At 52.7% G+C, this 24,501-nt stretch overlaps 9 protein-coding genes across 9 annotated transcripts; 6 read left to right on the forward strand and 3 right to left on the reverse strand.

The window, feature by feature from the left end:
* Positions 1-18: 18 nt before the first annotated feature.
* On the forward strand, positions 19-1,107 carry IAQ61_009171 (uncharacterized protein; the record flags this gene model as incomplete). The annotated part of the gene is made up of 1 exon (XM_003836794.2): positions 19-1,107. The coding sequence occupies one exon, from the start codon at positions 19-21 to the stop codon at positions 1,105-1,107; it is 1,089 nt and encodes a 362-aa protein (XP_003836842.2).
* A 1,468-nt stretch (positions 1,108-2,575) lies between these two features.
* On the reverse strand, positions 2,576-4,228 carry IAQ61_009172 (uncharacterized protein). The gene is made up of 4 exons (XM_003836795.2): positions 3,689-4,228; positions 3,288-3,566; positions 2,873-3,102; positions 2,576-2,803 (listed from the first exon to the last, which is right to left on the reverse strand). The coding sequence occupies exons 1-4, from the start codon at positions 3,726-3,728 to the stop codon at positions 2,690-2,692; spliced, it is 663 nt and encodes a 220-aa protein (XP_003836843.1). The 5' UTR covers positions 3,729-4,228; the 3' UTR covers positions 2,576-2,689.
* Positions 4,229-4,623: 395 nt separating this feature from the next.
* IAQ61_009173 (mitochondrial 54S ribosomal protein uL30m) lies at positions 4,624-5,171 on the reverse strand (the record flags this gene model as incomplete). Its single annotated transcript, XM_003836796.2, has 2 exons — positions 4,624-5,052; positions 5,109-5,171. 2 exons carry the CDS (start codon positions 5,169-5,171, stop codon positions 4,624-4,626), a joined length of 492 nt encoding a protein of 163 aa, XP_003836844.2.
* A 1,489-nt stretch (positions 5,172-6,660) lies between these two features.
* On the forward strand, positions 6,661-7,242 carry IAQ61_009174 (uncharacterized protein; the record flags this gene model as incomplete). Its single annotated transcript, XM_066098290.1, has 3 exons — positions 6,661-6,667; positions 6,714-7,024; positions 7,222-7,242. 3 exons carry the CDS (start codon positions 6,661-6,663, stop codon positions 7,240-7,242), a joined length of 339 nt encoding a protein of 112 aa, XP_065951929.1.
* Positions 7,243-7,639: 397 nt separating this feature from the next.
* On the forward strand, positions 7,640-8,239 carry IAQ61_009175 (uncharacterized protein; the record flags this gene model as incomplete). The annotated part of the gene is made up of 1 exon (XM_066098291.1): positions 7,640-8,239. One exon carries the CDS (start codon positions 7,640-7,642, stop codon positions 8,237-8,239), a length of 600 nt encoding a protein of 199 aa, XP_065951930.1.
* A 242-nt stretch (positions 8,240-8,481) lies between these two features.
* Positions 8,482-9,231, reverse strand: IAQ61_009176 (uncharacterized protein; the record flags this gene model as incomplete). Its single annotated transcript, XM_003836798.2, has 2 exons — positions 8,482-8,614; positions 8,672-9,231. 2 exons carry the CDS (start codon positions 9,229-9,231, stop codon positions 8,482-8,484), a joined length of 693 nt encoding a protein of 230 aa, XP_003836846.2.
* Positions 9,232-10,063: 832 nt separating this feature from the next.
* On the forward strand, positions 10,064-10,652 carry IAQ61_009177 (uncharacterized protein; the record flags this gene model as incomplete). Its single annotated transcript, XM_066098292.1, has 2 exons — positions 10,064-10,165; positions 10,308-10,652. 2 exons carry the CDS (start codon positions 10,064-10,066, stop codon positions 10,650-10,652), a joined length of 447 nt encoding a protein of 148 aa, XP_065951931.1.
* Positions 10,653-13,380: 2,728 nt separating this feature from the next.
* IAQ61_009178 (uncharacterized protein) lies at positions 13,381-19,716 on the forward strand (the record flags this gene model as incomplete). The annotated part of the gene is made up of 2 exons (XM_003836801.2): positions 13,381-19,009; positions 19,064-19,716. The coding sequence occupies 2 exons, from the start codon at positions 13,381-13,383 to the stop codon at positions 19,714-19,716; spliced, it is 6,282 nt and encodes a 2,093-aa protein (XP_003836849.2).
* Positions 19,717-20,328: 612 nt separating this feature from the next.
* On the forward strand, positions 20,329-24,268 carry IAQ61_009179 (uncharacterized protein; the record flags this gene model as incomplete). The annotated part of the gene is made up of 3 exons (XM_003836802.2): positions 20,329-20,391; positions 20,445-22,343; positions 22,391-24,268. The coding sequence occupies 3 exons, from the start codon at positions 20,329-20,331 to the stop codon at positions 24,266-24,268; spliced, it is 3,840 nt and encodes a 1,279-aa protein (XP_003836850.2).
* Between the last annotated feature and the right edge of the window lie 233 nt (positions 24,269-24,501).

The following is a 24,501-nucleotide window of genomic DNA, read 5'->3' on the forward strand; positions in this document are numbered from 1 at the left end:
ATCAGTGCCCATTTGAATATGCGTTCGTCCACACCACAAAGCAGCAACGACCTCAGTCAGGGAGTTCCAATGGCTGGTAGTCCTGTATCCATAGATGGGGAAGAGAACGGTGGCGTTCCCGTGGCTAGTCGCTTCCAGGTACACTGCAGCCCAACTGCTGCGCCATCTTCCAATAGCAGCGGCGACACTCGACCGGAGAATGGCATCAAACCTGATGCGCGCTCCCGTGCTGTTAGCACTCTTTCGATGGGTAGCCCTATCAGCCCTAATGATCTTGGTTTCCGCCATCTGACTCTTGACGACGCGGCTGCGCGCCCATTCAACAGCGATGCGAACCGCTACACCAGCCCGTCTCAGCGTGGACCTCAATCCTCCACCACGCCGAGCGTGTACTCTCCGCAGCCGCGTGGGCGCATATGGAGGGACAACAATGCACGTCCAGGACCAGCATTCAACAGCCGGGCCGGTAGTGGAGGCTACCGTAACTCTCGCACATGGATGTCACCCGATGTTCAAGCACAGCAAGACTTCTTGGTCATTCGCAACTCGATGCGCCGGCAGTTCAAGAATGCGGAAGTCGCCAAGTGGAAACTCGGTGACTACATCGCCCATCGTGAAGCAGTCATCGCCTCGCAAGCGGAGCAGCTGGCTCGAAAAGTCCAGATGCGGGAGACGGCATCCACGTTGGACTCGGCGATTCCTCTGGAGACCCAGGAGTGTCTGAGGAAGTGGGGGATCAACGGCAACTTTGACGAGCATGGCAACAAGGGACGAGTTCTTGGCGAATCGACCATCTGGTGCAAGGACTGGGCCAATGGCAAGGACGAGATCGCACCCTGGCCCTCGATCGCTGAGATGAAGTGGGAGGGCGACGACCGCGCCAAGACAGGTGTTGGCCGTTTCTTACCCCTTCCTCGCGAACAGGGTCCTCCGTCCCTATCTTGGAACACGCTCCCGGTGGTTGACCAGTACCCTCTCGACCAGATTGCAAAAATTCCCACCATGGAGGACGTCTACTTGCCTGTCGACGATCAGATCGAGGACGAGAAGGAGTACCTGTGGAGCAAGGGACTCGAACAGGAGATGGAGGCCCTGTTGAAGTCGTAGAGAAGCCTATCTCGCTCGTTTGATCATACAGAACCATGATCAATACATGTCGACCTCACATGAAGGCCTGCCGGTCAGCTTCATGCTTGGACAACGTGGCTACGCATCGATTTGGCTCGCGGTTTTGGCACCAACTTGACAACTTCAACTTGTAATAGTCGCCCGGCAACCAGACAATCACATTACACCTTGCCAGCTTGTCAATAATACGAGGGAGACTGCGAGTCGCATCCTACACCACTACATTATTCTTCTCACCCCCACCTACACACTGCTCGCCAGTACCAGACTGCCACCCGCACAAGTCCACTACAAAACTTGCTACCGCCAACCACTTCCCCGAAACTTCTCTTCCCATACACAATATTTCTCCACAAAAAGAATCCTTCCCTTCAACCACGCATACCCTTTTTCCACTCCAATCTTTTTTTCTTCCCTCCTACCCTCTTCGACCCCTTGCGAATACCCCCAACCGACGTACACGGCGTCCCCGCTCCCCTCCTCTCCTAGGCTTTCTGCCGGGCGGACTTGGGTCTGCTTTTGGATTGCGAAGTGTATTTGGCTTTGTTTTTTTTTGTTTCTTTTACTACTCCTTCTACTACTACTACTACTACTACTTCTTCTCATGCCCCTTCACGCTACCTACATACGCTACTAGCCTGGCTTACCATGGGTTAGTGCTACGGCTAATTGGTATTTACTTTCTCTGCTGCTCTGCTGTTAGAAATGTTTTCAATTTGAGATACTGAACGCTATTGATTCCGTGCTCTGGTTGGTGGTGCTGTGATGCGATGTGTGATGTTTTTTGTGATGCCCTCCCCCTCAACATTCTGAACTCCCTGCAATATGTTGATCTTTTGTCCGCGGCCAAGATATGATATTTGGGCTTTTAGCACTTTGGCACACTCTTCTCTACCCCTTGCACTTTTCTTTTCCTGGGACCTGGCATCTTGGTGGGGATGGCTCATGGTTTTGAGAGTTTGAATGTGTGTCTTGGATATTTGCTTTTTCGTCACCTGGGTTTGCGGGCTCGCAGTAGTACTAGCACTCTCCCCTCTCCCTCCCTCTTCCACTAAACAGCAACGTGGCAAAATAAAAACCCCCCCAGGAAATCTCAGACTGCGATTAAGGTAGTGTAGCGTGTATGCACGCACGCTGACTCTGCTGTGCTCTACTAATGCTATCCATACCTCGCGCCGAGCTCGCTTGTTTTGCATCGTGTGTTGTAGCTGAGGACATACATTTAGGTTCCGGGTTGAGGGTTGGGGAAATGAGCGGGAAGGGGGGGGGGGGGCGCAGGATGTACAAATTTAGATTGTGCTGGAGCTACTGTAGAGGGAATGTGTGTTTTTTTCGTGAGAGGTTAGAAGGGGGGATAATGCTGTGTGGCGGTAAGGGTGGTGGTGTTGGGGGTTTGGGGGGGATGGCGATGTTGGAGTGGGTTTGGAGGGGGGGTTGTGGGTGGGCTGGGTGTTTGTATGTATATATATTTATGTCTTGTTGTGCTGCATATATCTTTTCCTTGTATTCCACTTCCTCACTGCTACACCAGTACACCAGTACATAGCTCACAGCTACACCACTACGTCGGCACCGCAGCCGCCATAGTCCCCGAAATCGTCTCCTTCTTCATCATCCTCTCAATCCATCCCTTGACCTCCGTAAACTCGCTCAAATCAACCTTATCCGCCAACATCTGTCCTCCCAGAAAGATAAACCGTTAGCCAAGCAAAAAAAACCACAACAAAAAACATCATCAACATACCTTCATAGCCCCAAGCTGCCACGGCACAAACGCCAAATCCGCATACGAAAACTTGCCGCCGACTAGCCAGGGCCCGTCGCTGCCTTTGGGCTGCTGCTTGAGGTGGGATTCGAGCACGCTGGTGACGCGCTTGATTTCTTGGTAGTACCGGTTTTGGGCGCTGGGGAGTTGCTCCGAGTGGTATTTTGTGAACCAGACGGCTTGGCCGAAGTAGGGGCCTTGGCCGCTGACTGTTGGTGGGGGGGGGGGGTGGGTTAGTTGGGTGGTTTGTTAATTGGGGGGGTAAGAGGGAGGGAGAGGGAGTAATTGATGTCTTCTTTCTCTTTCTCTTTTCCTTTTCCTTTGTTTCACTCCAACCCAACCCACTCCAACACCAGAAGCAAAAGCCAAAGTAAAAGAAAAATCCCAAACTCACCCTGAAAATACAACCACTGCCTCGCCAACCACGTCTCCTTACTCCCAGGTTCAAAACTCAGCTTACGCTGCTCATCGTACCGGTCAACCAGGTACTCGATAATCGCACCGGATTCCCAGAGCGTCAGGTCGGTGTTGGGGTCGTAGATGGCCGGCATGCGCCCGTTTGGGTTGATGGCGAGGAACTCGGGCTTCTTGAGGTCGGGGAAGCTGATGGGTTCGATTTCATGGGGGAGGTTGAGTTCTTTGGCTAGCATGGCGATTTTGGGGGGGTTGGGGCCTTGGGGAGGGGGTCAGTGGGATCGTGGGGAAGAGTTGCGGGTATGGGGAATGGCTGTGGGGGACATGTGCATGGTTGATGGGAAGTGAAGTTTTGAGCATATCGAGGGAATCCAAACATACCATGTTGACCGTAGATTTTGATGGGTTTGATAGACGACATGGCTGCAATGACAAAGTACCAAGTCCTATGAACCTACAAGTCTCGACGAGATTCCAAAAAAAAAAGACAAAGTCCTACACAATCAAAAAACAATCGTTGACACAAAGCGTAAAACACCCCGCCATTTAACTTTTTATACCCATCATCCAAGATTTCCCCCCCCACTCCCTTTACTAATTCACCTTCTCCTCATCCTTGTCCTGCAAGACACTGCATCACATTCCACCACCTTCCACTCCCACAGCGGACCCCACAACTTCCGACATGCCGCTCTTTAGCCGACTGGAGTTGGAGTCCTGACGTCTGCGACTCTGGGTGTTGCAAAGCAGGGGGTTTGACGAATCAGGATGCGTTGATAGTTTGGTGGGGGAGGGGGGGAAGTTGAGGCGGAATTTTTGGACGGGTTGCTTACGTGATGGGAGGTGCTGGGGCCGAGGGGCCGAGAATGGGACGGATGGTAGATGGGGCAGATTGGCAGTGTAGAGTGATGGGATTTTTCTGGTTGATTGATGCAATTCATGAGTTGGGTGTTTTCATACATGGAGATTCGATGTGATGATACGCTTTTTTGTATTGTGGTGGTTTGGTTGCCGCTGTGTCTATATGCTATGTCTGGCTTCTCAGGTGCACCATGGGAGGAGCTCTGGTGGAATCAGAACCAGATGCGACTGCAGGTGACTAGCCAACGTTGAAATCGAAAAACTAGGCACCCAGACCATGCTGTAGCTCATCATGATGCGAAATCGAATTGACTCCATTACAAGGCTCTTGGATAACTCCAATGTCCCAAAACGCCTTCCATGCTGATCTGCCATCCTTACTATACACTGCATATCATTTATACACCTCATCCCAGAATACGCTGGACCCATTTCTCCATTCATCCTGCCCACTCTCACTCATACCCCTTCATAGCCTCGCCCGCCCTCGTCTCGACATAGTACCCCGGGTCCGGCCGTCTCGCATTGCGCATCTGCTGCTTTGTCATGGGCTGCTCCACCTCCTTGACATCCACCAACTCCTTTATCCGCATAATCTGGCCAGCGACAGACTGTGAGACGGGGTGGTAGACGGTCGTCATGCGTTTGCGGAGGCCGAGGGCGTGCAGTACACCTTGGGTCTTTTGGGGCATGCCGATGCCAGAGCGCATTAGGGTTATGCGGAAGTAGGACATTGTGTAAGTGTGTTTGTTTGGTTTCGATGGGCGCAGATGCTTCTGGAAGGATGTGTTCTTTGGTGGCTTCGCCGTGGGATGGGGAGGGGAAGTGGAGAGTGCGTGGATTGCGTTTGCGGGGTGGGGCGTGGCGCGATAGAGAAGGAAGAGCTGACGAAAAAGTCAATTGATACGTTTGAATTTCATTCCCAACGGTTGTCACATACTGTTTGTAAGGTTTGTGGCGTCTGGGACCCGTTTGCCACGCTTGCAATCCCTATCGTCGACATCTTGCATGTCGAACTTCAAGATCGGAAGCGCTTTCCCAAAAGCGGTTAGCGTTTCTGAGGAGCCAATCAATAACGTGAGCGGGGACGTTCACTCATCGCAAGGTCCCATTGTACATAGTATCAGATGAGTCGATATCATCCGATCACAGCAGTCGTCCGGGTTACCTGCACGCATGCATGATGAGAAAGAGCGGTGAAGTTGAACAACTGTCTCTTTGCCCGGCTCCACATGCACTGCAGTTCTGCCCCCACGCAACTGCTGCTTTCCATCTGGATTCTAAAATGTCTCGCGAATGCACGTCGTATTGCTCTCGCGGGGGAACAAACTTCCGAGGTCTTGGTCAGCCAGGGTTGACAGATGGAGTGTGCAGTTGCATGCTCCTATATCTGCATATCCGTTTGTCTGTACGACATCATGCAGCTGGAGAACTAGTTGCATGGCATGGCAGCGAGGACACGAGATAAGGGTAGATCGCTTATGTTGCACGAGCATAAGGGGCTTGATACCTTTCTTGGCAATTTTCTAGGAATCATCAGTACCAGCTGTCGCACATGGGTGCCGTGATTTTTCACATGTGGTCAGTGAAAACGGACTCCAGATGAAACATCATGGTCATGCTGTCTCTTGTTCCAACTTCGTTCTCCCAAGAATCATACGTGTCGAATCTCACAGTGCTAACCATTGATTTACTTTCTATAGGTCATATGAAACGCTTCTATGGGACATTACAGTCATTCATTATCCCCGAATCACGAACATCCCTCATTCCCAATCTTCAGCAACAACTTCCCAGGCATACAACCAAGACACACATACAAATCTCTACATGCCACCAGCACGTACTTCCAACCTAACTAAGAGTCCTCCCAGCAGTCCCAAACGCCATTCCCAACGCACGGCAGCCTGCATCCACAACCTTGTACGGGAATGAATCAGGACTCCTGCATACATTTCTCACTTTGACATAAAATCTCAGACGTTCGAGCTCGCTAACTATACACATAGTACCACGCGTTTGGCAACATGCGTTTGGCATCTGCTCCCCACCGTCGGACAGGAACTGGAACTCGAGCCATTAAAGAACGTCGACACCCGCTCGGGGAAGGGAAGTCAACATGGCGATGGGCAGGTGTCTTCAAGAGGCACAGATGCCCGTTGACAAACGTTTTTCACCGCTTGTGTGATGAAGGGCTACAGGAGGAGTATATATATGGGTTTCTTGATGGACATGGCCGACTTGATGGGCAGTAACAAAATCCCTCGGCTTCGCCATTTTTCAGTGCTGCATCCGTATGCTGCATCTGTTCGTTCTGTAAGACTGACCAGAGAGATATAAGTGGTTTCCAACGACGTCTTATTCGACTATCCACCGTATCCTGGTGCCTAATCTCTACTTGTACACACCGTGATAGTCTCAAAATAACCACACTATCAAATCCTCACAAAAGCTCAACCACCCTCCAATCTCCGCACCCTCCACAAACCAAAATGTCCAGTACGTGCCCTCATCCCCCCCCTCCCAACTAACCACCCCCACCCAGCACCCTCTCCCCTCTCCCCCTCACTCCACCCTCCCCCCACCGCAACCCCAACACCGCGCTCCATCCCGCCCCTCGTCTACCGCATCCACCATCCCTCCTCCCAAACCCGCTACTCCTTCTCCACCGGCTTCAGCGCAAAAAACCAAACCACGATCCTCGCCTTCAGCCCGCCGCTCCTGCGCTTCGGCCTCGCCCACCTCCACCAGCAAACCAACATCTCCTCACCCTTCATCAGCGTGTACGACGACCTAGCGCACGCAGAGCACGTGGCGCGCTGGATGGCCGCCGCGTGGGCAGAGGATGTGTGGATCGTTAGTGTGGATACAAACTATCTTGCTCGGGGCCCGGTGTTTCGGGCGGTGGATTTGTTGAGGGGGGAGGAAGGGGAGGAGAGGGGGAAGAGGGGGAAGGGCAGGGCGGGGAGGAGGGATAGTGCGAGGGGGGATGGGGGGGTGGGCGAGCTCGATGATGAGACGTTGCATCGAGGGGAGTATTTGGTCATGTATAGGATTCCGCCGCAGGCGGTTAGGGATCAGACGGTTGTTGCTAGGGGGGAGGGGCAGGGGTGGAGGGCGGTTGGAGGGATGGGTGGGTCGTGAGAGGGTGGAGGGAGGATAGGTGTTGGCTTGTGATGGTCATGGTGGTGGTGATGTTGTGGGTCTGTAGATCTTGAACCTGAGAGTAGAGCATCTCTTTTGATGTTTCATTCCTTGTGCTGATGCCGTTGAGAATTTTTGAAACCTAGGTAGTACCGTGCAGTAAGCTATCTCATCCTTGCATGAACAGTTCCGTTGAGCGAGCCCGTAAGGCTTGCGTGGCCTAGCACCATGTCTGTCTTTCCCACCAATCGCCATCCGATCCTCCTGTTCATACAAGACCCCTAACACTTCCTGCCTCTTTTCTCTACTGTACCTACACAGCACGTCATGACCCACCACACTCCCTTTACGACATACCACGGCGGAAAATATTCAAATGGATTGAACGGCTCCTCGACCTTTTCCGTTGAAGGTTCTGCATGTTCCTTTGCAGGTTTGAAGAGAGCTAGGCTTTGGGGTCGAGTTTTGTTGATGACACATTGCGGCGAATTTGTTGGGTGCAACGGTAGGCCGTCGCTTTGTCGAACCGATGTACGTAGCGAAACCAGACTATCGCTACTTTTGAATGCCGCGAGGCTATCGCGAGGGCGACGTGGGCTTTTCCATGACTGCGATGAGGGGGGCGGGCTATGCCAAATTGACGAGGGCGATGCTGAACCAGTGCTCAGAAGAGAAGAACCAGAGCTGGAGTCAGACCTCCGTAGAGAAAGTCTGCTGTTGCATTTCTTGGAGTGTCGTGTGCGGGGAAAAAACTTAATCTGGTGCGATGGTTTGCTGCTGCGTGGAGACATGTTGGAGCCAGCGAGGATCTACGTTCGACTGGATTCGATTGTAGGGAGCGAGGTCGATGTGGGAGATTCTCATCTGCGACGTGATGCAGTATTCTGTCCAAGATATGAAAGACTTTCGATGTGGTGGTGGCTGTGAACTGTACAAGTATGAAGATGAGCTGGAATAGGGTCTTTGTAATGTACCTGGAAGTCTGTGATTAGTTGGGACGTTACTGTTCCGGACATGAATACTGCAATATATCTCATAAAGACTTTAGAGTCGAGTTCTTGGTTGGAGGTATGCAGGTCGAATATTGCTATGAACTTGGGCGCCGTTCCGTATCAAAGGTCATGTGCATGACCATTCATGTGGCCACCCAAAGCAGCTGGCTATGCTTATCAAGAATGACATCCGTCTTCAGCGATGCTAGCCGAGCCTCGTGTATATCTTCCAAACACTACTTCTCCCAAAAGCACAGCCCCTGTAACAGCGAATAGGAACCCAATGTTGTAAGTCATAACCGCGAGCATTCTATCATGTTATTAGCGCCACACTATCCTTTTGTACATGGTGTTAGATGCAACATACAACACGTAGCCAATCAGTGCACGGGTGAATTCTAGACACGCCCTGATACCGTCTTTCTTAGCACTCCATGGCGCGCTAGCCACCCAAAACTGGCGGGTGACAGCCGATGATTTGGCCATCTCAGCCGAAGATTGTGTTGTCGGTGTGAGAGGCTGGGTCTCCTGTCCATCCTGATCCTCAAGTCGTACGGGAGGCTGCTGCCGTCGAAGTGCGAGACTCCACTGTCGTGCATGATCGGGGACAGTCTTTGGTGTGATCTTCTCCTGTGTTTCAATAGCCTTGGCCAATTCGAGTTGTGTTTTCCACTTCATCTCCAGTTGGGACTTGAGTGCTCCGAGAAAGCGGTTCAGCATACCCAGGGCGAAAAGGAAGAATATAGTGAGTACGTAGGTTGCTGTAGAAGTCGTAGTCCACTCGCTGACCCAAAGCGTGACGCGTGTACTCGAAGAAAACGTAGAAGACATGCCTGACATGCTGTCCATGGAGGATTCTGCGGCGAGAGAGCCAGAGGCTGAGGCTGGCATACCACCCATAGGCGAGCTTGGGGAGTTCATGTCCATGTTCATGGTCATTGCTCAGTTACGGATCTGCTATGACGATGACGGATGATAGGTTGCGAACAGACCCAACGGGGATATTCTCGGGCCACGTTTAGGAGATTGACCGAACAGTCGTATTCTTGAAAGTAGAGACTAAAGTAAAGGAAGTGAAATTGTCGAGCTCTAGGTGTTGAACTTCAAGCGCTGGACAGCTGTCAGAAGCAGGACAACAAATGTCTGAACGAAGGAAGACCAGCGGCATGATTATAGTTTGCTCCAAACAAAACGATTCATCGGGCCAAGCATCATGGGTACCCTGGTGAGCAAGTTTAACGGATAAAGTAGCGCAGTGGGCTGTTGGGAGTAGGATATGCTTGTTAAAATGGAGAGAAAGGGAACTCGTAGACAGGTAGGTTGTGGGACAATACAGTCTCGTGGTTAGCACTTGGATTCATTGTCATCTTTTCGCCCTGGATGAGGTGGTGTGTTGTAAATCGCGAGAAGCCCTCCCCACGTGTGTAAGCTAACACGAGGGGTCTGGGGGTTACTAATTTGGGAATCTGCCAAGAAGAGACTGTGGGTAAAGATCACGTGTCAACGCGACCGCGGGAACGCGCGTCGCCTCGGCGCCGATGCCACGCTTTCACATCATCTCTCACAGCTACTACGTTACGACACATGAACATAGTATTCACAAATTCCGTCTGTTCTTACTTGGGATAACAGATGTTGCTACTAAAGACAAAGCACAGTTTTCCTGCTTGTGTACGCAACGCCCTTGGATCGTCAGCGGCTTCGTGTGCTTACCTAGCCACTCCATTTCCCCCTTACGCGCCATCATAGGCTTACAACGATGCCACCAAGCCCGATGAGCTCCGAGTTCCCAGCGCAAGCATTTCCACGCCCTGCTCAACTTGAAGCCTTTTTAGAACGTGAAGACCCAGATGGTCCAGACGTAAAGCTTGCCAAGAAGGGCTCCGGTATCCCTTCCCCCATCAGCAGCCGAAGCAGTGGAAGTCGCGCTTTGTCATGGCTGGATTGATGGCTGTGCCGGCTCTATCGATGATAATCGGTGGACGGCACGCTACACATGACAGCGGGCCAAGAGTATATGGTCTCAGAAGAACGTTGACACGATATCGCGACTGATCAAAGACGGTCGAATCCGTCCTGCAGGGCTGGCAGTAGTTGAAGCTGCGAAAGTAGATTGGAGATGGGACCGTGCCTATGCAGGGCCTGGAATGATTACGGTGCCCAAAGATCTCACTATCGCGCTTGCCGAAATGCCCCCCGCAAAGGCGTCGTGGGATCATTTGAACAAGAGCGAGAGGTATGTAGCGCTGTGGAAGATAGAGACGGCTTCAGATGCTCCCAGGGCAAAGAGAATAAAGTCAATCGTGCAATCGCTTGCTTCTGGTCAACGTCCAGGTGGGAAATCCTAGGTGGCAGCTCAGAAGGCCACATCTAAACGTACCGGGAGCGTCCAGAAAGCCACCACGAGGTTTCCTTGTAGTGAGTAAAGAGTATCCTCAGGTGTAGAATTTTCACGTTAAAAAAGACATAGGTCTACCGCTTGGTTAGGATCAGTCCACTGACTGAAGGTGTACTGGCAGACACAATCTGTTATTTTGACGCCCAAACTGGACAACATACAACATGGATAATGACGGTCCCATACGGCTTTGGACATGAAACAAGATCTACAAGATACATGCGCGCGTACGCCGTCGACGTCAACCTTTGTGGTTGCTCAGCTCTCCTGCGATTCAAGGAACAGTGGCTCACAAGCTCAAAAATCTCGGGGGCAGGGACAGGGAGCCCAAGGAGAGCGGACAACAGGATATGTACCACGTCGAGTCTGACGGCAGATCGCTTTCCCATCGGCGTAATAAATTTCGCAAGACCAGACTGGATGTGATGAGTATGACCGATGATGAAGACTCGCTCGCATCGCGTGCATGAAAAGGAGTGCGTGATTAAGGACGCTATTCATTGCTGATGGCCTCAATACGGATAGCGAAAGCCAGAAAGACATCACATTCACTTTTTTATCCTTTGACTGTAACGAGTTATTCCTGTGCATCCTAGAGTACAGGATGGAATTGACAACAAAAATAGGGTGGTACTATGTATGTCAGTCGTTCTACGGTAGGAACATGGTAGTAAGTCCCTGACAGTGACAGAGTGACAGTTGTGTAAATTGGGTAGACCTAGCTGGTGGGAAAAGTCCTACTTGATCTTGCTATACAAGCACAGCCCATCTTTATGGCGTACCAGTACCCACACGGCCGTGACAATGACCATGACTATTCCTTAAAGTATAATCGCACAACATACACCACCGGTACAGTATCCGACGGGCGCTGGGTTGGCGGCAGGTGATGCGGAATGGGGAAATGGCAGCAGTACAGTGATCGACAGAGAGCACGGGAAAAGAATCCATGAAAGCATCGTACCTTGTACTTCTTGTACACATGTCACATCGACGTGGGCTCTCTCAGGGGGCGCTGCACAGGTTATCGGTAAGAGCGTGTGGAGGCACGTGCACATCGGGCCGCCGGAAGCTTGGAAGAACATTGAAAAGGAAGGGAAGGTCTGGAGTCGCGACACGGCGAATTCCACTACACATTGGTATTACACATGGCTCGACGATGCGCGCAAGTTGCGCCGTGCTGCTCTTGTGTGGCGCTGGCCCATGATTTGCTCCAGGTGAGGCCCGAGGGATGCATTGCATCCTTTGATGCCTTTGATTCCTTTGCATGCTTTCGATCCCTTTGCATCCTTTCCACCGCACAGTTCAACCGTTGTCATGGCGGTTTGGAGTCCGCTGGGCGTCTCGACTACCTGGTACCCACCTACAATACGTGACTGACTTGTGGTAATGGCGGGGTGCATTGGTCTCGCGAAGCTTTGGGACTGCACTTGGTTCCTCCATGTTCATGTTGGCCAGGTAGGTATCACACAGTTGCGCCATGTTTCAACAGCACAACTACCAGGATGGCTGGGCTGTCCTCGACTTCCGACCGGGTTGTAGTGTGTAAGTGAACTGTAGATGGAGACACAGGTAGCGTATGGGTGTACATATCACGTCGGCAGAGCAGGTACACAGTACATACAGGTGCCAGGTCGAGGTCTTGGGCCAAGGCGGCGGGAGATGTACAATTACATTCGAGCCACCAATCGGGCATCCAGTTGCCCCTGGTACCAGTATTGCGCCCATTTGCGCGACATGCGGCCTGGGGACGGGGGGCCAGGCTGATGGATGTCTCACTGTCTCGGTGTCTCACTTGTCTCACTGTCTATGGTCATGCCCAGCCCCAGATACTATACAACACACGGATGCTGTGTCTGTACATACCATGTACCTAGAGTAGAGGCTGGCGGAATCGGGGGCCGACGTCAGATGTCTCCAAGGCAGGGCATCAATTTGTTGCAGCGCATTAGACGGGTATATCATCCTGTAGCTATCATACAAGTCTTGCTATCAACCACGGGTAACATGGGCCTGGGATACCTGATGTATGCCGCGAGGTACTGGCAAATTATACGAGGCCACGCTCCAAGCACATACAGAAGGGATGCTGCCGCCGCAGGAGGGCGCAGTCACCAGTGGAGAGTGGAGTTCGTTATGTATCAACAAAATCTCTTCTGCCAGTGCAGACTGCTGTGCGGAGCACCACACGACATAAACGTTTACCGTACTACATGCCCTACCGGTAGCTATCTAGAGTACCAAGCACATTGCCCAACGGCGTCTGCACAACCCCATGTCTCTGCCACTTTGACACAAGGCGATCGTCTGCTGAAACGCGCACACATTGCCATCCGTCTCCCTCACGCCGCCGTGCAAGAGCAAGCAAGCAAGTAAGCAAGCCACACCCCCCAAAGCAAGCTGCAAGCCAGCGGCCAGCCCCCAACCCCGCTTATCCACTAAGCTTTTGGGCGAATCATTCTCGAGACGACATCTCCCGCCCTTGGGATCAATCCCATCCATCCATCAGGGGGCATCCTTTGCAATTGCACCGCCAGTAAACCCCCGGACACAGCCTTGCTGGGAAGCAGCGCGCACGACTACTAGTACACCCGTACACCTACACCACCCTTTACCGACTGCTCGTGATGCTCGCTCGCCGTCGCTGTCCCCCAAGATAGCCCGTCACGTCTGGTGCCATGCCGAGTTGGCGCCCGCTCCCGCGCATCGCGTTCGCAATCTGCACCTATCCATTCCAGCCCTCGTCGCCTGCCGACCTCCCCCTCGAGATTGGCGACGAACTGTATGTCATTGAGCAGGGCGGCAAAGATGGCGCCTGGTATCGCGGCTATCTCGTTGCGCCGCCCTCGCTGCTGGCCGGCTTGACCAGCGTCAAGGGCCAGACACTCGAGGCCCGTGTCTTCTCTGGTATTTTCCCACGCGTCTGTGTCGAGGTGCGTGAGGTCTTGGGCGAGGCCAGAGACACAGCTGCCCTCGACGGCGCGCTTGCAGCATCTGGTGAGATAGGCACAGGCGCAACAGGCACAACAGGCACAGGCATAGGCACAACAGGCACAGGCTCAACAACACGCAATCCCCCTCCATGCGGCGAGCAGCACCCAACCAACGGCGTCGTCACCCCCACCGAATCCACACGCACCACCTCCTTCACCACCACCACCAAAGACCGTGGCTCCGGCCTCAATGCTCCTCCTCGAACCTCCCAGACCGATATCGTCTCGGCCCTTCCACTGTCCACCGCTCGCCCCCTCTCGCGCCGCAGATCTAACAGGAAGCGTGCCGGCAGCACCAATTCGCAATGGACCGCCCGCGAAGAACATCTCCAGCAGCTGACCCTTCCGCTCTCGCCCATATCAGATCCCAACGCTCCGCGCCCGCCTGCACCCGTCCCCATGCTCAAGATTGGCGACGAAACGCCCACCTCTGCCCAGGAACCTCTAGTCGACGAGATTGCTTCGTGCCTGCGCGAATGGCACTCTACAAAGGTCCACGAGCTGCTGCTTGCACGCAAGTACGGCTCGTTGGACAAGATGACTCGCCTGGTCGATCGCCTGGACACGGCCCGCCGCCAGCTATTGCACAAGGTGCTCACCGCACAGGAGCTGGACAAGGTGCGCGAGGCCACGGTCTGGGACTTGGTGACAGGCAACAAGATGCTTTGTGGAGAGGTCATTGTACGGAATCCCGCACAGCATGGCCGCATTCTCACGGGCGACGACTCTGCCATTGAGGTCACCAAACTGCAGTCGATGATGAGTCTCCTCGAGAGCAAACCCACGCCGCACGTCGACGAGCACAATTTACACCACCTGCTTGTCGGCCTGAAGCATGTCGATGGCGACGTTGTGCCAGGAGCGGCACAAGTCAGCATGCATCTCTGCTTGAAAACCCCTGGATCCCAACCGATACCACTCTCGGAGGCATTTACATTCGACCTCACTGGACGAGATGGCTCACCTGTGTCTTTGGCTAGCGAGAAATTGCGCTCTTTACTGGTGGACCTCAGCTCGACTGACATAGGGGAAGGTGCTGGATCCGGTTCAGTTCTGTGTCTCGTGTTTAAATTGATGACTAACGAACCCTTGCGGTTGGGAAGCGCAATGGAAAAGTCAAATGTTGCCAGGGATACGCCCAACTCGCAACTGTCTCGTCATGGAAGCGTTCAAGGTGGAAGGCGCAGCGCAATGTTTGGAACCAGGTCACGGAAAGAATCGACTGCAGGCCGCGCAGACTCGTCAGACGGACGACGCCCAAGCTCTGACCTTACACGATCACAGGGCTCCGATCCACGACCAGGCTCTTCTGCCACCAGAGCCAGAGCTCAATCGAGGGACCAAAGGCACTTGAAAAGATCTATTGCTGTTGGCATGCTACGAGTAAATCAGCTATGTCAAGCCCAATCAGAGGCTGACCAGACTATAGCTCTGTGGTGCACAGCCAGCACCAATGAAGAAATTACAGACGACGATAGTGGATGGGATGATCTGCTACCAGAAGTGTTCCCCAATCCAACGGGCAGATACAAGCGTAATGCACCCATCACACAACTTACAGTACACCTGAAAGCATTTGTCCATCCAGATGCCGAAGGCTTGATCCAAAAGACGCCAACTTTGCTTCACAACATCAAGCAGACTCGGAAGATTGGCTTCTCCGGAGCGCCAACGAAACCTCGAAGCGACATCTACCTGACCCTGGTCGAACCTTTTCTTCCCAGAAACGCTTTCTTGGCCCATCCCAAGACGGGGACCGTTCCCCTTGTGCAGTCGTCCCCAATGAGCAATCTGCAACTGACCATAGAGGTCCGAAAGAGCTCTGGAGAACGTATTGAGGGCTGCATATACCCCTCGACCAACAGTGTTGGACACACGGCCTGGCGAACCCCTGCTGTTGAACGGGGTGAGGGTTGGAATTCGACCATTCGACTTGCCATTGATCCTCAGGATGTACCTGGTTCACATCTGGTCATGTCCATCGCAGACGCGCCAGGATTTCCTTTTGCGCTATGCTGGATGCCTCTCTGGACACAGGATGCTTTTACTCGCGACGGTGACCATGCCTTGTCATTATATCGATATGATGAGTACACTTCGGGCATGATCGCCGGCAAAGGTGCTTACCTGGGTCTCCCATGGAGTGCAAAGAGGAAAGATGAACACGTCATGGGGCCCATGGCTGCGGTACATCTCAAGACTTTCCTGTGTAGTACAAAGTACTCTCAAGATCCAACTATTCTTGGCCTCATCAAGTGGCAAGACCAGCCTCCAGGAGAGATTGTTGGTATCTTGAAGCGGTTCAACTTCGTTCCAGAAATCGAAATCGTCAAACTATTGGACGTCGTGTTCGATGCTCTCTTTGCTATCCAGAGCCATTACGCCGGCAGCGATGAATACGAAGATCTCATTTTTCACGCCATCGTTATCGTCCTCGGCATCGTGCACGATCGTCGCTTCAATCTGGAACCGTTGGTCGACCAATACGCGCGAACAAAGGTCTTCCACGCCTTGGTCACGTCCTGCCTCATGCAGAGCTATGGCCGCTTGTTGGCGAAACCCACTGATTCAGAGAGCTCTCGACGATTGCGTGCAACTTTCAAGGTCGGAAAGCTCATCATGAAGTTTCTGGTCAACGCTCGGGAGAAGCAAAAGGCCAAGGAAGAGAGTATCGGTATCAAGGACCGCACTCAGTTCAGCAAGGAAGTCAAAGTTCTATTCAGCTCATTGGAAGCTTTGATGCAGAAGCCCTCACCTGTACTCATCGGTACCAAAACATTGCTGGTACAGAATATTGCCTCCTGGCTCCCCGAATTGGACGCCTGCATGCCCGCCAAGGAGGTCTTCTCTCTTGCAGCCAGCTTTGTAGAATCGTGCTCTAGCGCTCAAGGAAAGCTGATTCTGTACAAACTGGTGCTGATTCACCAGCTTTCCAACCTCCAGATATTTAGGACGCCCGAAGTTCGTCGTACGCTGTTGACCAAAACGGTTCAATGGCTGGAACCCTACTGGGGCAAGATTGAGGAAGTGACGGATCAGTGGAAGGATCAAGTGCGCCTTTGCTGTTCAGTAGTCGCCTCTCAGGTAGAAGAGCTTGGCCAAGAAGCATGTGATTACATGCCAAAGCTCGTGGAATCATATCGCGCGATACAAGCCACGCCTCGACCAGCCAAGAAGACGTTATCCTTGCTCTTTCCCTCGACCTACCCGTTCCAGTCGAAAGCAGCATCTTCCGAAGCGCCTTTCGATGAAGCGATGGCTGAGATCTCGGCCGTCCTCGCAGCTTTGTCCAGCCTGCCAACTTTGATACACCTCGATTTGCCCAAGGACGAGCAAGCGCAATTTCTCTTCTCTGTTCTACAGACCTACATATCGATTCTCGACTGTGAAGCCTACCCAAGTTCGTGGCTGAGTGTACACATCTACCATCACAAAGCAACAATGCGCGCTCTCGAAAAGTTGTTCAACATTCTCCTCGACTCCTTCCTACCTCTCCCCGATGAAGCCGACGGTTTCAATACTGAGCTGTGGCGAGCCTTCTTCGATGCGTTGCTAAAGCTCGTAGGCAGCGGTGCCCTTGCCCTGGAGACATTCCCAGAGCAGAAGCGACGAGCTGTCTGGAAAATTGCCGGTGACGTTCGCGAGCATGGTGCTGAGCTACTGCAACGGAGTTGGGAAGCCATTGGTTGGGAGTCGAGTGCAGAAGAAAAGAGCCAGTACGGAATTGAGAAGATGGGCGGCTTCCAAGTACAGTATGTTCCGGGCTTAGTCGCGCCCATCGTCGAGCTGTGTCTCAGCGTACACGAGGGTCTCCGCAGTGTGGCAATCGAGGTCTTGCAGACTATGATTATCAGCGAATGGACCTTGAGCGAGGATCTTTCCATCATTCAAGCTGAGATGATTGACTGTCTGGACAACCTGTTCAAGACCAAGCATCTCACAGAGGCCGTGTCACAAAAACACTTTATCCAGGAGCTTGTGGAATTATTCGAACCGCTTGCGCACGTACCGGAAGAACCTTTGCTCGCAGCGCTCAAAAATCTCATCGCCACCATCGACGAGCTACTGGATCTCCTTGTCGCTGTCCACAGTACAGAGGCCACTGGCGAGGTCTTCCACATCATGGACACATTGCACTTGATGGAGTTCCTGAAGGACATGCAGAAGGAAGATATCTACATTCGCTACGTTCATCAATTGGTCGACATACAGCTCGATGCGCAAAATTACACCGAAGCAGGTCTCGCACTTCGCCTACACGCTGAACTCTACGAGTGGGACCCAAATGTCACTGTCGATCCGTTGACCGAGCCCAGTTTCCCCCCTCAAGCTGCTTTCGAGCGCAAGGAGCAGTTGTACTTCCAAATGATCGACCACTACGAGAATGGACAGTCTTGGGACAATGCACTCGCGGCTTACATGGAGCTAGCAACACAATATGAGCACAACATATTTGATTTCGCGAAGCTGGCACGTACTCAGCACGCCATGGCCAATATCCATGAGAGTATTGCAAAGGGAGATCGCTCCAATCCACGCTACTTCAGGGTGGTGTACAAGGGATTGGGATTTCCTCCCGGGCTCAGAGACAAACAATTCATCTTTGAAGGCTCTGCCAATGATCGCCTCGCATCCTTTACCGATCGGATGCAGCAACAGCACCCGTCGGCCCAAATTCTCAATCAAGGAGCCGAGCAGGATTTGGAGGGTCAATACCTGCAAATCTTCCCCGTCAGTCCGCAGAAGGATCTCACACATCCCATCTACCAACGTGCCAAAGTGTCACAATCTGTCAAGGACTACTACCTCCTCTCCCGCCCTTCGCACTTCACATCAACCTCGCGCCGTCCCCAGGGCGCGAATGCGACCAAGGACGCTACAGTCGAAAAGACTGTATTTACCACAGCCGAGACATTTCCCACCATATTACGGAGAAGTGAGGTAGTGGCTGTGGGCACAATTGCTTTAAGCCCATTGCAAAATGCAATTGAGCGAACGTCACGCAAGACGATAGAGCTGCTTGCCATTGAAAAGCGTATAACAGATGGCGACGACACGACATTTAACATGTTGACACAAGAGCTCATGTACGCAGTCGATACTCACACTGAAAATAGTGTCGCTAGGTACCACGAGCTGCTTCCAGAGCCAGCTGCTGCAGAGGAGGAAGAAGAGGATGAACATCCACGACAACCAAACCCACTTGAAAACGCGCTAAGGTTTGCTTTGATCGATTATGCTTTAGTCATACGCCGTTGTTTGGGTCTCTACGTACGGCCTGCCCAACAGGCTACTAAAGGGGACCTTACACAGCGTATGTGTATATAATCCTATTGTTGAAAGAACTATCCGGCTGACATTCACACAGGTTTCGAAGCGGCGTTCTATCGCGAGCTGAGCGTTCTCGCACCGCCACAGATGACTGCAGTGACGCGCTCCCCTACGGGCTCCTGGCTTGCGACAGCTACGTCGCGATCACGGGTGGCCAGCCCCCAACTGGAGGAGACCCAAGTCAACGGCAAGCCAGCTACTCCACCAATAACAAACGGACGTGCCTCGCGACAAGACAAGAAGCGTCTCAGTCTCGCCTTCCTTGCTAAAGAATTTCTGATGGGTGAACCCGAAAAAGAGAAGGAAAAGGACAAGGAGGCCAAAGGGGAAAATGGCAGGCCTCTGACGGATCACGATACCTCTGCAGCATCAATGCGCAGTCATAGCAAAGGCGACAGCAAACACCGGTTGAGCTTGAGCTTCCTCAACCCGGCGCCCAGCTCGCCCCAGCCCGAGGCTTTGCCATGTTACCCAAGCAAGCAGTTCAGCCCCTCGAGTCACAGTCAGAGCAGTTTTGGTGGTGACGCAAACCAGACCAGGCCAGAAACGGTGAAGAGCGCAAAGAGTGATAAGTCGATGTCATCACGGACAGGGAGCGTGAAGAAGAGGTTGAGTTTTATGAACATTTCGAAAAAAACGAGTAAGAGCAGCGTGAGGGGACGTGTTGATGATACCCTAATGGAGGAGTAATTGTTCCTTTGACTTTGGTTATTTCCTTGCACATGTCCTTTTTCTCAGCGCGGCATAGTTGTGCTGCATAATGCTTTTGATTTCCAAGTTTTGATGCTGTACAACACAACATACTCGGGGGATTTCCTTGGTACTTTTTTTGGATACTAGAAAGGAGAGAAGGGGTTGGGGGATTTGGCCGGCTGCACATATACTTGAGGCATGGAGAGCTGGGGGGTTCGGCTTTGGCTGGGCTGTGCGACGTGTGCGTGCGTGTGTGGGTGTATCATAGTTGACATGTTCTTTGGTTTTGTTGTTTATACCCAGGCTACCTTTTTTCTATCATTGGCACATTTAATTCAGATGGATACTTGGTCAATGTAGATAGTGTTATATACTCAGTCATATACCCCAGATTATGGTGTAACTTACGGTACATGCACAAAAAGCAAAAACATGTGGTCCCGCGATGTTTGTCAGATGGGATGGGAGTGGAGAACTCGGGAGATGGGAGAGAGAGGATGGGTCCAAGCGTTGTCGCTATCGATAAGGCGGCCAAAAAAGTTCGAGGCCGAAATTGAATGCGACGACGAAACAGAGTGCTACCACTCGCCTTTCACCCCCAACACCAACATGTCGCTTGAGGAGAGACTGACCAAGATTCGGGACAACCCGAAGCTGCAGGGCCAGCAACAGGTACTGGCATACGTTTTTCTTGTTCGCGACTGCCACTATACTTACTTTGCTAGACTCATGTGCTGCTCTCGGCCATTGAAGACACCCTCCGCCAGCAAAAGTCAGAAGTGACGCCGACAGCATACTTCGCTGCGCTGCTGTCACTCCTCCCCCGCCAGATCTCTGCGCAGGGCATCGCAAATAAGGACACGGCGACATCTACTATCTATCTTCTCGACCTCGTCACCCCCCACGTCCCCGCCCCGCTGCTGCGATCCAAGTTTACCGACATCCTCACTACGCTTGCCCCTGCCCTCACACACAGCGAAGCCGATGCGCCGCTGCTACGGTCATCGATTGGATGTCTAGAGTCGCTGTTGGTGGTGCAGGATGCGCGCGCTTGGGAGCTGCCACAGACGGAGATTAGCCCGCGGAGGGCTGTGGCCGGACTGCTCCAGATATCGGTCGATCACAGGCCAAAGGTGAGGAAGAGGGCGCAAGAGGCGCTTGCAAAGGTGCTGGCGAATCCACCACCAAGCCCTGCGTTGGACCACCCTGCAGCAGACATGTGCGCCGAGACTGCGCTGAAAATGCTGCACGAGATTGCCCAGGCAGTGGCCAAGTCGAAGAAGAAGGGCAACAAGGATGCGCAGAACAAAGATCCAGATCTGATACATGCACTGCAACTCATCAAGACGATTGCAACATCATCTGGTGGTTGGCCAAGCAGGAAGATTGATGTGCTCTGCGAGCTATTACTGAACATCTCAAAGTCGACCAATGAATTCCTGACCATGGCTGCCTTTGAGATTTTCGAGGTCATCTTTGCCGGTATGGCTGATGAACTTGCGTCTGCGAAGCTGCCCCGTCTGCTCGAGGTCATCTCGGAGCTTCAGCCCTCGAAAAATGATTCACAACTACTTCCTCCCTGGATTGCTGTCATTTCGCGAGGTTACGAAGTCTCTGCCCAAATAGAGCCCGAAGATTCCTTTGTGAAGCTGCCAGAGCTCTTCACCGTGATGTCCGGCTTTTTGACATCGTCCTCGCACAACATCCGCATCTCCGCTTCTGAATGCCTCATTTCTTTCCTTGCAAACCTGATACCCGACAGCGTCATTCTCGAGCCCTCAGTGTATGATGAAAAGATTCTGGAGAAGGTGGCAAAGATTGCACAAGACTTGTTGAGCGTCAAATATCAGGCTGCGTGGATGGAGGTCTTCAGCATGCTGTCTGCTATGTTTGAGACGCTCAGATGGCGTTCAGATCCGCTTCTCCGGTCCGTGTTGAGGACAGTGGGCGAGCTTCGAAGCAACGAGAGCTTTGCAGGCAAGAAGGAGGCTGATGCTGTCATCTCAAGAGCTATCAGTGCAATGGGTCCGGATGTCGTCTTGGAAATTCTGCCGTTGAATCTTCCACGGCCGCCACCTGGACAGACTGGACGAGTATGGATGCTACCATTGCTTCGCGATTCCGTACACAACACCAAATTGGCACACTTCAAGACTGTAATGGTACCACTCAGTGAGGAATTGTATCAAAGAGTCATCGATCATGGCGAGCGGGAGAAGACTATGGAAGTGAAGGTGTTTGAGACTGTCGTGCAGCAAATTTGGTCGATCCTTCCTGGGTACTGCGACTTGCCGCTCGACTTGATCGAAGCTCTCGACCAGGGGTTCTGTGAGCAAATCGCCAACTTGTTATATGGACAGGCCGAACTTCGAACAGATATCTGCCGCGCTCTCCAAAATCTAGTGGACAGCAACAAAGCTATCATTGAGCTGGAATCGGACGATGATCTCCTTGCGCAAGCTCGCATTTCCAAGGCTGGAGCGAAGCAGAACCTAGAACATTTGGCTGGGTTCGCGAGCAACATGCTTGCAGTCCTGTTCAATGTGTACAGCCAGACGCTTCCTCAGTATCGAGGTACTATTCTTCGAACTATCAACGCTTACTTAAGTATTGTCCCTGAGAAAGTGAGTTGTTATTGAAAGTATCAATTGCGCGCGTCTAATATCATTAGGAACTCATGGAGACGTTCGAGCGCGTCGCAGCGAATCTTGAAGCATCGCTCCCGGAGACTGGTTCGCAGAGGCAAGCAGACAAGCAAAAGATGGGCAAAGATCAAACCAAGATGCCACCGATGAGTCACACACTCATGGACCTGATCATTACGATTGCTCTTTACCTCCCCCGAGACAGCTACCGCTCGCTCTTCCGCATGGCTGAGATCATGATCAACAAGGATAATGACCCACAGTTGCAGAAGAAGGCATACAAGCTCATTCCTCGACTTGCGGAGTCTGAAATGGGCAAATCAGCTCTAAAAGACCGCAACGGCGAGCTGCAGATACTGCTCCTGAACAGTGCGGAAAAAGCCTCGGCTCCTGCCCGGAGAGATCGTTTGAATGCAATCCTGCAGGTTATCGAGTTCTTACCAAAAGACGACTTGCACTTCATTCCCTCTGTTCTTTCCGAAGTTGTCATCTCGGCAAAAGAGACGAATGAGAAAGCGCGAGAGGCTGCATACAACCTTCTTGTTGCCATGGGTGAGAAGATGGCAGAAGGTGGTCAAGTGGTCCAGACCAAGGTTCCCAACATGCCTGCAGATGCGCCAACGGTAGAGGCTTCTCTTGAGGAGTACTTCACCATGGTGTCAGCCGGTCTCGCCGCATCAACACCCCACATGATTTCCGCCTCCATCACCGCCGTAACTCGTATCCTCTTCCAGTTCCACACACGCATCTCCCCCGAGACCATTGCCAATCTCTGCGATCTCATGGACATATTCCTCCAAAACCCCAATCGAGAGATCGTGCAGAGTGTGCTGGGCTTCGTCAAGGTTGAAGTCATCTCTCTTCCTGAATCTCTTATCCGCCCTCGCCTGAACACCCTTCTCACCAACCTCATGGTTTGGAGTCACGAGCACAAGGCGCACTTCAAAGCCAAAGTCAAGCACATTGTTGAGCGCATGGTGCGCAAATTTGGTGTTGAAGCCGTTGAACGCGCCTGCCCCGCTGAAGATCGCAAACTCATTGCCAATATCCGCAAAACACGCGAGCAGCGCAAGAAGAAGAAGCAACAGGCCGAGGAAGACGGCGAGACGCCTGCTGCAGAAAAGCCAAAGGGCAAATTTGAGAGTGAATACGATCAAGCCGTCTATGGTAGCGAGAGCGAGGAGAGTGAGGCTGGCGATTCAGAGGAAGAGTTTATCAAGAGTCAGACGAAACAGCAACGGGGTGGTGCGAAGAGCGGGAAAACATATATCATTGAAGACGAGGATGAACCGCTCGATCTGCTCTCCAAGCGCGCCCTTGGAAACATATCCTCCACCAAACCCCTCCGCCAACGCAAGGCACCGACCAAGATGAAGGCACGCACCAATGAAGACGGCAAACTCGTCCTCGGCGACTCGGACGACGAAACTGGCGCGGTCAAGATTAAGAAGACCAAGGCAGCCGACGACGAAGACGTCCTCATGGACATTGACGACAACGCCACCTCCCTCGAAGCCGGTATCAACGCCTACGTCGACGCCATCCGTGGCCGCGACGCCGCCCAGCGTGGCCAAAAGGGCAAACTCAAGTTCAGCAACAAAAAGACAAAGGACGACGAGGAAATGGATATGGAAGATGATGGGGCCGAAGCCGGATGGCAGGACATTCGCAAGGCGAAGAGTGGACACGGAGGGGGAGCGCAGAGTCAGCGCAAGGGACTTGGGCAGGAGAGAACGAGGGGGGGCAATATTGCTGGTGGGAGAGGCGGTGGGTTTAGAGGTGGGAGGGGTGCTAGTGGGAGAGTGGAAAAGCCGAAGAGTCCGCGGGCGGGTGGGGGTGCTGGACGGGGTGGGAGAGGAGGGTTTGGAGGACGAGGGAGAGGGGGTTGGAGTGGGCCGAAGTGAGAGACTATGCATACCCCCCTATATCGAGGGCGAACGATCTTTGCGTTTTCCTAACATCGTGACTGGCTAGATAGACATGACCAAAATCAAGAGTTAAGAACCACGTTCATAATTCCCGCCATCCTCACAATCTCATCCCCCCACCCCCACGACCCGCTACTCCTCCAAATCCTTAACCATATGCCTAATCCTCACCCCCTCCCCATTCCCACACCTCACCACATCCTCCCTCC

The sequence above is a fragment of the Plenodomus lingam genome (assembly GCF_022343315.1).
Source record: "Plenodomus lingam strain CAN1 chromosome Unknown contig_5, whole genome shotgun sequence".
Lineage (NCBI taxonomy): Eukaryota > Fungi > Ascomycota > Dothideomycetes > Pleosporales > Leptosphaeriaceae > Plenodomus > Plenodomus lingam.